Source organism: Oncorhynchus nerka, linkage group LG11 (assembly GCF_034236695.1).
Source record: "Oncorhynchus nerka isolate Pitt River linkage group LG11, Oner_Uvic_2.0, whole genome shotgun sequence".
In the NCBI taxonomy this organism is placed as follows: domain Eukaryota; kingdom Metazoa; phylum Chordata; class Actinopteri; order Salmoniformes; family Salmonidae; genus Oncorhynchus; species Oncorhynchus nerka.
In genome coordinates, this window is record NC_088406.1 from 44,055,911 (window position 1) to 44,067,951 (window position 12,041).

Consider the following 12,041-nt stretch of genomic DNA (forward strand, 5'->3'; position numbering starts at 1 on the left):
AAAATCAAAATCCAGACATGTTTCGGCCCTCCAGGACTGGAATTGAATAGCCCTGCATATTATTTCCATATTTCCCAGAGTGCCCTTTGAGTGAATGTTGGTGTTACCAGTAACACACATGACTGTGTTTGCTAGTGATGGATACATGGTTGTTGAATTCATTCATTTTCAGTCCTGTTGCCTTCACCAAGTAAGATCCTAAGTGAATACGTTGTCATATAATATTTCATAAAGCCTTCTTCTGAGGGCCTAGTTTTACCCTAATCCTCCCTACAAATCACATTATGCTGGCTTGCAAAGTGATGTGTAATTCCAATTGGAATCCAGCCAGAGTGGGGATGTCCAACATTTCAAATTTTATTCGCCCACAACCTGCATTCAGAATGACTGTCAGGGTTGCGAAGACTAAGATATGAGACTACCTTAGACATAAAAAACTGAAACAACCATTTCAGTATCGGGTGCAATAAGTCCAAGTAACAGATACTGGTACTCTGGTACTGCTTGCCATGCGGTAGTAGAGAGAACAGTCTATGACTGGGGTGGCTGGGGGTCTTTGAACATTTTTAGGGCCTTCCTCTGACACCGCCTGGTGTAGAGGTCCTGGATGGCAGGCAGCTTTGCCCCAGTGATGTACTGGGCGGTACGCACTACCCTCTGAAGTGCCTTGCGGTCGGCGGCCGAGCAATTGCCGTACCAGGCAGTGATGCAACCGGTCAGGATGCTCTCGATGTTGCAGTTGTAGAATCTTTTGAGGATCTCAGGACCCATGCCAAATATTTTTAGTTTCCTGCCTTCTTCACGACTGTCTTGGTGTGTTTGGACCAATCTAATTTGTTGTTGTGAACACCAAGGAATTTGAAGCTCTCAACCTGCTCCACTACAGCCCCATGAGAATGGAGACGTGCTCAGTGCTCCTTTTCCTGTAGTCCACAATCATCTCCTTAGTCTTGGTTACGTTGAGGGATAGGTTGTTATTCTGGCACCACCCGGCCAGGTCTCTGATCACCTCCCTATAGTCTGTCTCGTCGTTGTCGATGATTAGGCCTACCACTGTTGTGTCGTCTGCAAACTTAATGATGGTGTTGGAGTTGTGCCTGACCATGCAGTCGTGGGTGAACAGGGAGTACAGGAGGGGACTGAGCACGCACCCCAGGGGGGGCTCCAGTGTTGAGGATCAGCGTGGCAGATGTGTTGCTACCTACCCTAACCACCTGGGGGCGGCCTGTCAGGAAGTCCAGGATCCAGTTGCAGTGGGAGGTGTTTAGTCCCAGGATCCTTAGCTTGGTGATGAGCTTTGAGGGTACTATGTTGTTGAACGCTGAGCTGTAGTCAATGAACAGTATTCTCACATAGGTGATCCTTTTGTCCAGGTGGGAAAGGGCAGTGTGGAGTGCAATAGAGATTGCATCATCTGTGGATCTGTTGGGGCGGTATGCAAATTGGAGTGGGTCTAAGGTTTCTGGGATAATGGTGTTGATGTGAGCCATTACCAGCCTTTCAAAGCACTTCATGGCTACGGACGTGAGTGCTACGGGTCTGTAGTAATTTAGGCAGGTTACCTTTGTGTTCTTGGGCACAGGGACTATGGTGGTCTGCTTGAAGCATGTTGGTATTACAGACTTAATCAGGGACATGTTGAAAATGTCAGTGAAGACACCTGCCAGTTGGTCAGCACATGCCCGGAGCACACATCCTGCTAATCCATCTGGCCCTGCAGCCTTGTGTATGTTGACCTGTTTAAAGGTCTTAGTCACGTCGGCTACGGAGAGCGTGATCACACATTCGTCCGGAACAGCTGATGCTCTCATGCATGCCTCGGTGCTGCTTGCCTCGAAGCGAGCATAGAAGTGATTTAGCTCGTCTGGTAGGCTTGTGTCACTGGGCAGCTCGCGGCTGTGCTTCCCTTTGTAGTCTGTAATAGTTTCCAAGCCCTGCCACATCCGACGAGCGTCGGAGCCGGTGTAGTATGATTCAATCTTAGCCCTGTATTGATGCTTTGCCTGTTTGAGCGGCAGCTCTACCCTTTATCTCAGTGTGAATGTTGCCTGTAAACCATGGCTTCTGGTTGGGGTATGTACGTACCGTCACTGTGGGGACGACATCCTCAATGCACTTATTGATAAAGCCAGTGACTGATATCATCGGAAGAATCCTGGAACATGTTCCAGTCTGTGATAGCAAAGCAGTCCTGTAGTTTAGCATCTGCTTCATCAGACAATTTTTTTATCGACCAAGTCACTGGTGCTTCCTGTTTTAATTTTTGCTTGTAAGCAGGAATCAGGAGGATAGAGTTGTGGTCGGATTTACCAAATGGAGGGCGAGGGAGAGCTTTGTACGCGTCTCTGTGTGGAGTACAGGTGATCTAGAATTTTTTTCCCTCTGGTTGCACATTTAACATGTTGATAGAGATTTGGTAGAACTGATTTAAGTTTCCCTGCATTAAAGTCTCCGGCCACTAGGAGCGCCGCCTCTGGGTGAGTGGTTTCCTGTTAGCTTATTTCCTTATACAGCTGACTGAGTGCGGCCTTAGTGCCAGCATCTGTCTGTGGTGGTAAATAAACAGCCATGAAAAGTATAGCTGAAAACTCTCTAGGCAAGTAGTGTGGCCTGCAGTTTATCACAATATACTCTACTTCAGGCGAGCAAAATCTAGAGACTTCCTTAGATTTAGTGCACCAGCTGTTGTTTACAAATATGCACAGACTGCCCCCCCTCGTGCTGTTCTATCCTGCTGGTGCAGCGTGTATCCCGCTAGCTGAATATCCATGTCGTCATTCAGCCATAATTCCGTGAAGCATAGGATATTACAGTTTTTGATGTCCCGTTGGTAGGATATTCGTGATCGTACCTCGTCTAGTCTATTGTCCAATTTTGCACGTTGGCGAGTAATATTGACGGTAACGGCAGCTTTCCTAGTTGCCTTCTGCGGGTCCGGACGAGGCATCCGGCTCTTCATCTTCTGCGTCGCTTCCTTTTGCGAATAATTGGGACGTCTGCCCTGTGGGGTGTTTGGAGAATATTGTGCGAGTCCTGCTTGTTGTTGTTGTTGTTGTAGTTGAAGAAATCTTTATCTAACCGAGGTGAGTGATCGCTGTCCTGATATCCAGAAGCTCTTTTCTTCCATAAGATACGGTTGCAGAAACATTATGTACAAAATCATTTACAAATATCGCGAAAAAACCCCCACATAATAGCACAATTGGTTAGGAGACCGTAAAACAGCGGCCATCTCCTCCGGCGCCAACACCAACACGGGGTTTTTGTTAATTTAACTCTTTAATCAACACTAGTTAACACTGGCCAATTTGCTGTGTGCTATTGAAAGGGCACCTTTTAGAATTCTGGAGAACCGTAGATGCCACATCAAGAACCCCACACCTAACTCAAAGGTTCTTTATCGGGCAAAAGTTTTCCAGGGAACCTTAAGAGTTGAGGACCCTTATTTAGATCACACCTCTGGGGCAGTTAGCCACTTAGGGATTAGCCCTCAGTGTGGCCTTGGATATTGTGACATCCTTTATTGATGGAAGTCTATTTACAGCATAAATCCAAGATAAGGACCTGCTCACTCCATAAAATGCATCACTCTTACATCAATTTGTATCCATCCCTGGATAAATATTAAATAGGTATATCTCGCACAACTGGCCTCTTTTGGATAAATATTATATAGGTGTTTCTCGCACAACTGGCCTCTCTTGGATAAATATTATATAGGTGTTTCTCGCACAACTGGCCTCTCTTGGATAAATATTATATAGGTGTTTCTCGCACAACTGGCCTCTCTTGGATAAATATTATATAGGTGTTTCTCGCACAACTGGCCTCTCTTGGATAAATATTATATAGGTGTTTCTCGCACAACTGGCCTCTTTTGGATAAATATTATATAGATGTTTCTCGCACAACTGGCCTCTCTTGGATAAATATTATATAGGTGTTTCTCGCACAACTGGCCTCTCTTGGATAAATATTATATAGGTGTTTCTCGCACAACTGGCCTCTCTTGGATAAATATTATATAGGTGTTTCTCGCACAACTGGCCTCTCTTGGATAAATATTATATAGGTGTTTCTCGCACAACTGGCCTCTCTTGGATAAATATTATATAGGTGTTTCTCGCACAACTGGCCTCTCTTGGATAAATATTATATACGTGTTTCTCGCACAACTGGCCTCTCTTGGATAAATATTATATAGGTGTTTCTCGCACAACTGGCCTCTCTTGGATAAATATTATATAGGTGTTTCTCGCACAACTGGCCTCTCTTGGATAAATATTATATAGGTGTTTCTTGCACAACTGGCCTCTCTTGGATAAATATTATATAGGTGTTTCTCGCACAACTGGCCTCTCTTGGATAAATATTATATAGATGTTTCTCGCACAACTGGCCTCTCTTGGATAAATATTATATAGGTGTTTCTCGCACAACTGGCCTCTCTTGGATAAATATTATATAGGTGTTTCTCGCACAACTGGCCTCTTTTGGATAAATATTATATAGGTGTTTCTCGCACAACTGGCCTCTCTTGGATAAATATTAGAGTACTGTCCTTCTGTAAGCTAACAGTGTCCCATGCCACACTCTATTCGAATGCAGATCTTAGAGGTTCATAAAGCATCTCAGAGTAGGAGTGTTGATCTAGAATCGTTTTTTCCTTCTAGATCATAAGAGATGGACAGAGATGGGGGGTCTGATTCCAGATCAGCATTCCTACTCTGAGATGCTATGGGCCCTGAGCTGATGATGCAGTAATGTACCCACAGTAACCACAGACCAGCAGTATACTTCATCATCATTAGAGTGTATTAGTATTTATTAGGATCCCTGGTGTAGCCCTGTAAGAGCATCACGGTGAAGGAGCTGGAGCGTTGGGGGAATACAGTGGGACAGTTGCCATGTGGTGCCTGGCAGCTCTCTACTCCTTTCATAATTACAGCTTGTGCTTTGAAGGCAGAGGAAAGGAACTTAAAGAGGAATAATATCTGCCCACTCACCACGCGGCGACGACGACACACAAGAAAAGCTTTCCATGCGTCTTTGCGGCTCACTGTCTTTGTCGTCCCTCCAATGAGAGGATGAGTAATTATACGCTATATGTAGACAGGGAATATATGATGCTGAATGGAAGGAGGGAAAATGGGTTTAGCCCAGCTGTTTATAGTGTGTTTGAGGTGTTATTTTAGATAGGGCCTATTTATGGCCCAGCTCAATATTTGATAAACAGCCACTAAATCCCACCATTGGAACATTGGTCTCTGCCCATCTCAAGCATATATGATTGACAGCCACAAAATCAATCATTTGGGACATTGGTCTCTGCCCACCTCAAGTCAGCATAAATCTACCCTAATTTACACTCACCTTCTGTCTGTATCTTTCTCTAACACAATGTCTGGCTATCTTTTACATTTACATTTTACATTTAAGTCATTTAGCAGACTCTCTTATCCAGAGCGACTTACAAATTGGTGCTTTCACCTTATGACATCCAGTGGAACAGTAGTGCATCTAAATCTTTTAAGGGGGGGGGGGGGGGTGAGAGGGATTACTTTATCCTATCCTAGGTATTCCTTAAAGAGGTGGGGTTTCAGGTGTCTCCGGAAGGTGGTGATTGACTCCGCTGTCCTGGCGTCGTGAGGGAGTTTGTTCCACCATTGGGGGGCCAGAGCAGCGAACAGTTTTGACTGGGCTGAGCGGGAACTGTACTTCCTCAGTGGTAGGGAGGCGAGCAGGCCAGAGGTGGATGAACGCAGTTTGGGTGTAGGGCCTGATCAGAGCCTGGAGGTACTGAGGTGCCGTTCCCCTCACAGCTCCGTAGGCAAGCACCATGGTCTTGTAGCAGATGCGAGCTTCAACTGGAAGCCAGTGGAGAGAGCGGAGGAGCGGGGTGACGTGAGAGAACTTGGGAAGGTTGAACACCAGACGGGCTGCGGCGTTCTGGATGAGTTGTAGGGGTTTAATGGCACAGGCAGGGAGCCCAGCCAACAGCGAGTTGCAGTAATCCAGACGGGAGATGACAAGTGCCTGGATTAGGACCTGCGCCGCTTCCTGTGTGAGGCAGGGTCGTACCCTGCGGATGTTGTAGAGCATGAACCTACAAGAACGGGCCACCGCCTTGATGTTAGTTGAGAACGACAGGGTGTTGTCCAGGATCACGCCAAGGTTCTTAGCGCTCTGGGAGGAGGACACAATGGAGTTGTCAACCGTGATGGCGAGATCATGGAACGGGCAGTCCTTCCCCGGGAGGAAGAGCAGCTCCGTCTTGCCGAGGTTCAGCTTGAGGTGGTGATCCGTCATCCACACTGATATGTCTGCCAGACATGCAGAGATGCGATTCGCCACCTGGTCCCAGTCCTACTTTCCTCTTCTCATGAATCTACCCCACTAGTCTGTCCTTAGCTCTTCTCTTTTCCCCTCTTGCTTCCCCATCACACCCACACATTCACCGCCAACCTCTTATCTCTCCTTCTCTCTGACTGTCTCCCTCCCCCACTCACACACATCTCCACAATCATGGGCTAATACACATGAGTGATATACTGTATGAAGAAATAACGCTGACTCCGACTCAATTATTGATAGGACTCTGGCCTTATCTATTTGTGAGGCATGTTGGCATGTTTGAATTACACTTTCTCTCTTCCCTCACTCCCCTCTCTCCTCTCCACTCTCTCCACTCTCCACTCTCTACTCTCCTCTCTCCACTCTCCTCTCTCCACTCCCCTCTCTCCACTCTCCACTCTCTACTCTCCTCTCTCCTTCACTGATCTATGCATCTCATCCCTCCTCTTTCCTTCCATCTCTTAGAGGATCCTGATGGCCAGATGAGTGCAGAGGAGGAGGAGGCGAGGCGCATTGCAGAGATGGGAAAGCCTATCTTGGGGGAGCACAGCCGGCTGGAGGTGGTCATTGAGGAGTCTTATGAGTTCAAGGTATGTTACCCCTCTTCTCCCCTGCTTCACTCTATTGGCCACATCAGAGCTCAGTATATGAATCAATGATCTAGGATCAGTTCCATCATGTCCATATCATCTTATTCATTGTTATCTACTAAGATCACATTGTTATCTATCCAAGATCACATACAGCCCCAGAGCCACAAAGTGGTTTAACTCCAACCCTTCTGAGGACAGACACTGAGCAGAGTGGAGTGTTGTTCCACTTTAAAACATTCTATGCAAGTCAATGGTACCTATATTAGCATTTTCACAATTCGTATCCAAATAACATAATTGAGTTACACAATCCATTTTTAGATACCTTAAGATGATTTGAGCATGAACATGCTAATATAGGTAACATTGACTTGCGTTGGATTTTCTGAGGTGGAACGATCCTCCACTGTGCTCAGAAGGTTGGTATTTAAGTGAACCAACGGTTGTGACGGATGACAGCTAGCTCATTGAAGTCCTATATCACCATGGCCAGGGATTTAATCCAATCAGTCCATGTGCCTCTTCTTGACTTGATTAAGATTAATTTATTATTTATAATAAGATTGCGCTTGTCACTCATGATTTGTAGCAGCACAAAACAAGCACAACAGGTAATTGAACTCTCAAGTAATTTCAACGACTGGCACTTGACTTTACGAAATCCTAGATCAATGTCACATAGTTTAATAGGATTGTTTGCTCTATGGATGGGTGGACAGTGCATGCAAAAAAACACAAAAAAGACCAGTGAGAAATGTTTACACAGGTGATGAAGTTTCCACATTTAATAAACAAGAAGGAAACACTACTAGCGCTGAGCATCCATACTGTATGCCCAGGCAGCTCCTATACGGTGGCAGTCAGAGACCACGTTCACATCAGTGGAGGCTGGTGGGAGGAGCTATAGGAGGACGGGCTCATTGTATTGGCTGGAATGGATTAAATAGAACGTGTCAAATAGATGTAAACCTCATGTTTGACTCCGTTCCAATTATTCCATTCCAGCCATTAAAATGAGCCCATCCTCTTATAGCTCCTCCCACCAGCATCCAATGGTTTACATGTTCACTAATAGTTCAATGTTAAACACTGATTATGGCAGTAGGCCGACAATGGCAATAGTCATGTAAACGCTTTGCTCTGCTCATCTTAATCGGCATAAGGTCAAATCGAAGTAAACATACACCGATTAAAACACTGAGCAATCTTTCGAATTATTAGGACATGTAAACTTAATCATTGTTCCGCCAGTATATTTAATCTACGCACGTGCCAGCACCTGTAGTGTGAGCCTCCCTCTTTTGCACGAGTGAAGTGAGATCGTAAAAACTGAATGCATCTTAGAATTAGTTTTCCCCTACAAACTTTATATGTCCAAACTCAGAATCAAAAATAACCTGGCTTCTGTGGTACTGCGCTTATTTTTACTGCCAATTTTCTGCATTTATTTACCACATCAAGTAGCCTGAAACAGGATTATTCAGACAATAATTCCTCTTGCAAAGCATGTAAATGTTTTAAACACTTTTATTAACCGGACTATCCATAATAATCATATTATTGTGTGCATGTAACCATACTCATTATTGAAAAGAACAGTATGTCCCAGTTACCTAAAAGCTGAAGTCCATTGCCTATAGTCCCCAGTCTTGCAGAAGTTTACCCACAGTGGTGAGACCTTTCTAGCCAATGAAACCTCCTATCCAGTTGGGTTTGGCTATGGTGTTTAATAGGACGGTTTTATAGGTTTGTTTGAGTAGGAGGAAGTTAGTTTAGTGCAGTTGTACTTGAGTGCTGGATATGATGCTTTCCTTTAGTGTCTGAGTGGATCCCAGGACTCAGCATGTGGTTTGCTGTGCTTGGGGGGAGTGTCTTTATAAACCGATGTGCCACAGCACGTGTGTGTTTACGTGTGTGGGGTTGCGGTGAAACCAAAATAGTGCTATTGTGAATTCATATTACTTCAGAAATGGACTGCAGAAAGAGTAGCAGCTGCTGTCATAACAGCTAATGGGGATCCTAATAAAATACCAGATAATACTGCACTTCTCATGGTAACGATGCCACTGTCTCTAACTTCTTCATTAGAGTTCCGGTCACGCACCTAAGTTTGTCGCCTTCTCTATAACAGGATGTTGACTATGTGCTCTTTGTTTGTGATTGGCAGAGCACCGTTGACAAGCTCATTAAGAAGACCAACTTGGCCCTTGTGATTGGCACTCACTCCTGGAGGGAGCAGTTCGTGGAAGCTGTGACTGTCAGCGCAGGTCAGCTTTTGGTGTGTGTGTGTGTGTGTGATTTCTATTGAGTGAGAGAAAGATGAATAAGGTGAGTCCCACGGTTGACATTGTATCATACACACACACTGACTGGCTGCTTTATGAATGTAATTACCCGCTCATGCTTTGAGTAGTGGTCTGAGGGCTTTTTGTACAGAGCCGTAATTACATCAAATATTTGGAGTCCTTTATTTTTCATACAAAAAGCATTCCCCGCTTTCCATTTAGAAAGTGAGTGTTAGCTTGCTCTTTAAGTGTGACATGTCAAGGGGTAACAAGTGAGGACACAGTCCCTTCATTTTGGAAGCTCATTATAACAGGAAATAACTTGTTTGAAAAGTGATAATTGCAAACCCTCAGACTTCAAATGACAAGGTTTCTGTGATATTTATGTTTGTAATATCTGTTATATAATGTAATGACTAGAAAGCAAAGCTGTCTTCCACGGTGTTGAGGTAATGGGAGAGATGCCTGACTGTGTCTCGTGTAAAAGCTCTCTCCGGTGGACAGTTATATTCATTACAGGCAAACATGTCTCACCATAATCCAACAATACACAAAGTAATACACGGAGCGTGGTGTGTGTGCGCCAGTGAAGGCTCCTCAGAGGAGGAATGGGAGGACCATCCTCAGTGAATTTCATAAAAATACAAATTGTGAAACATTAAAAAAGTTATCCTTTTATAGGTTAAACTTTACTATAAAAATACATGTCAACAAATAATTGATTAAAATACACTGTTTTGCAGTGAAGGTCTACAGTAACCTCAACAGCACTCTGTATGGTAGCACCATGGTGTAGCCGGAGGACACCTAGTTACACAGTAATAATGACAACTTCCGGAGAACGTCCTCCAACCTATCAGAGCTCTTGCAGCATGAACTGACATGTTGTCCACCCAATCAAAGGATCAGAGAATGAATCTAATACTGAAAGCAGAAGCTACAGCTAGCACTGCATAAAATGTGGTGAGTAGTTGACTCAGAGAAAGACCATAGTTCAACCGTTTTAAACAAATTAATTTCTTCAAAAATAAAGGATAAGCAAGAGAGAACTAGCTATTTCATTTTATTTATTTTTCTCACTTTTAATTACTTCACTTGCAAATGCAGAAAGCTAGTTTTGCATACTCAAACAAAGAGGGATGCTATGTTAGCTACCTGGCTATGGCTATCCAACACTGAAACTCTTCCAAGTCCAGGTAAGCTTTTGGTTGTATTAATTTATTGCCACTGGGGCTCGCTGGTGTAACTGCTAAACTGCTTGCTGACTGTACACTGTACAGCATGATTGTAGCAGGTGTTTTCTCCTGGTCACAGACAGCTGATGTGTTGTGCACTGAAGTCCACAAGTGAATCGAAAAGGTGTGCGTAGATGTGAGAAGGAATATATCACGAGCAAAGTGATCATACTGTTTGTATGTGTATCTGTTTGTATTTTACAGTGTTTTACTTGCTATATTGTATTTACTTTGCCACCATGGCCTTTGTTTGCCTTTACCTCCCTTATCTCACCTCATTTGCTCACATCGTATATAGACTTGTTTATACTGTATTATTGACTGTATGTTTGTTTTACTCCATGTGTAACTCTGTGTCGTTGTATGTGTCGAACTGCTTTGCTTTATCTTGGCCAGGTCGCAATTGTAAATGAGAACTTGTTCTCAACTTGCCTACCTGGTTAAATAAAGGTGAAATAAAATAAATGTGGCTGCTATGAAAGTGAACTGTGTTTGATTGTGATCATGGGTGTATTCATTCCTCCGATTCTGTAAAAAAATATATTAAAAAAAATAAAAACATAAGCAAACAGAATGAAACGGGGATAAACACACTTGAGTTTGTCCAATGTAAACTGTCGTTTGCAACTGTTGGACTAATGAGTACACCCTAGATCAGCTAGATGTAGGCAAGAGTGTGCAAGGTGGTACCGAATGTGTCACTGTCGGTCAGATTTTTCTCACGACCTGTATACCTACGCTGTAAACTTTCATTCATAGGCTCGGTTGTAGCAACCTCATGATGGGTATAGGGAAAATTCAAGTATCATGTAGTAGCCTAAACCTATCGATGTTACATTGAGCTGGGTGAATGGAATATGAATGAGAGTCATCCAGTTTTCTGTAATAGATAATAAGGCCATGCTCATAAACAAAATGTATGGTCCTCCCTCATCTTAAATGGCACCGACCACCACTGGTGTGCGTCCGTGCATGAGTGTGTTTGTATATGTGGCTCTTATGTTTTACTGTGTCCCCCTCCCAGGTGATGACGATGAAGAAGAGGGGCGTGAGGAACGTCTGCCATCCTGCTACGACTACGTCATGCACTTCCTGACGGTGTTCTGGAAGGTTCTGTTCGCCTTCGTTCCGCCCACCGAGTACTGGAATGGCTGGGCCTGCTTCTTCGTGTCCATCTCGGTTATCGGCATCCTGACTGCTGTCATCGGGGACCTAGCCTCCCACTTCGGCTGCACTGTGGGTCTCAGGGACACTGTCACTGCCGTGGTGTTTGTGGCTCTGGGTACTTCCATTCCTGGTGAGAGATGATGCTTAATTGAACAAAAATAGAAACATGCAACAATTTCATTGATTTTACTGAGTTGCAGTTCATATGAAGAAATCAGTCAAGTTGAAATAAATGTATTAGACCCTTACCTATAGATTTCACATGACTGGGAATACAGATATGCATCTGTTGGTCACAGATACCTTTAAAAAAAACATGAGCCTCACTGTATTTTTGTGCATTCAAATTGCCATCGATAAAATGCAATTGTGTTCATTGTCCGTAGCTTATGCCTGCCCATACCATA

At 44.1% G+C, this 12,041-nt stretch overlaps 1 protein-coding gene across 1 annotated transcript in view; it reads left to right on the forward strand.

Annotated features, from left to right (window-relative positions):
* Positions 1-12,041, forward strand: part of LOC115136939 (sodium/calcium exchanger 2-like) — a 52,350-nt gene that overhangs the window by 24,716 nt on the left and 15,593 nt on the right. The window contains exons 9-11 of the mRNA XM_029672860.2: positions 6,820-6,944; positions 9,115-9,214; positions 11,492-11,764. Of these exons, the coding sequence (XP_029528720.1) occupies positions 6,820-6,944; positions 9,115-9,214; positions 11,492-11,764 (498 nt within the window). The remainder of the gene's footprint in view (positions 1-6,819; positions 6,945-9,114; positions 9,215-11,491; positions 11,765-12,041) is intronic.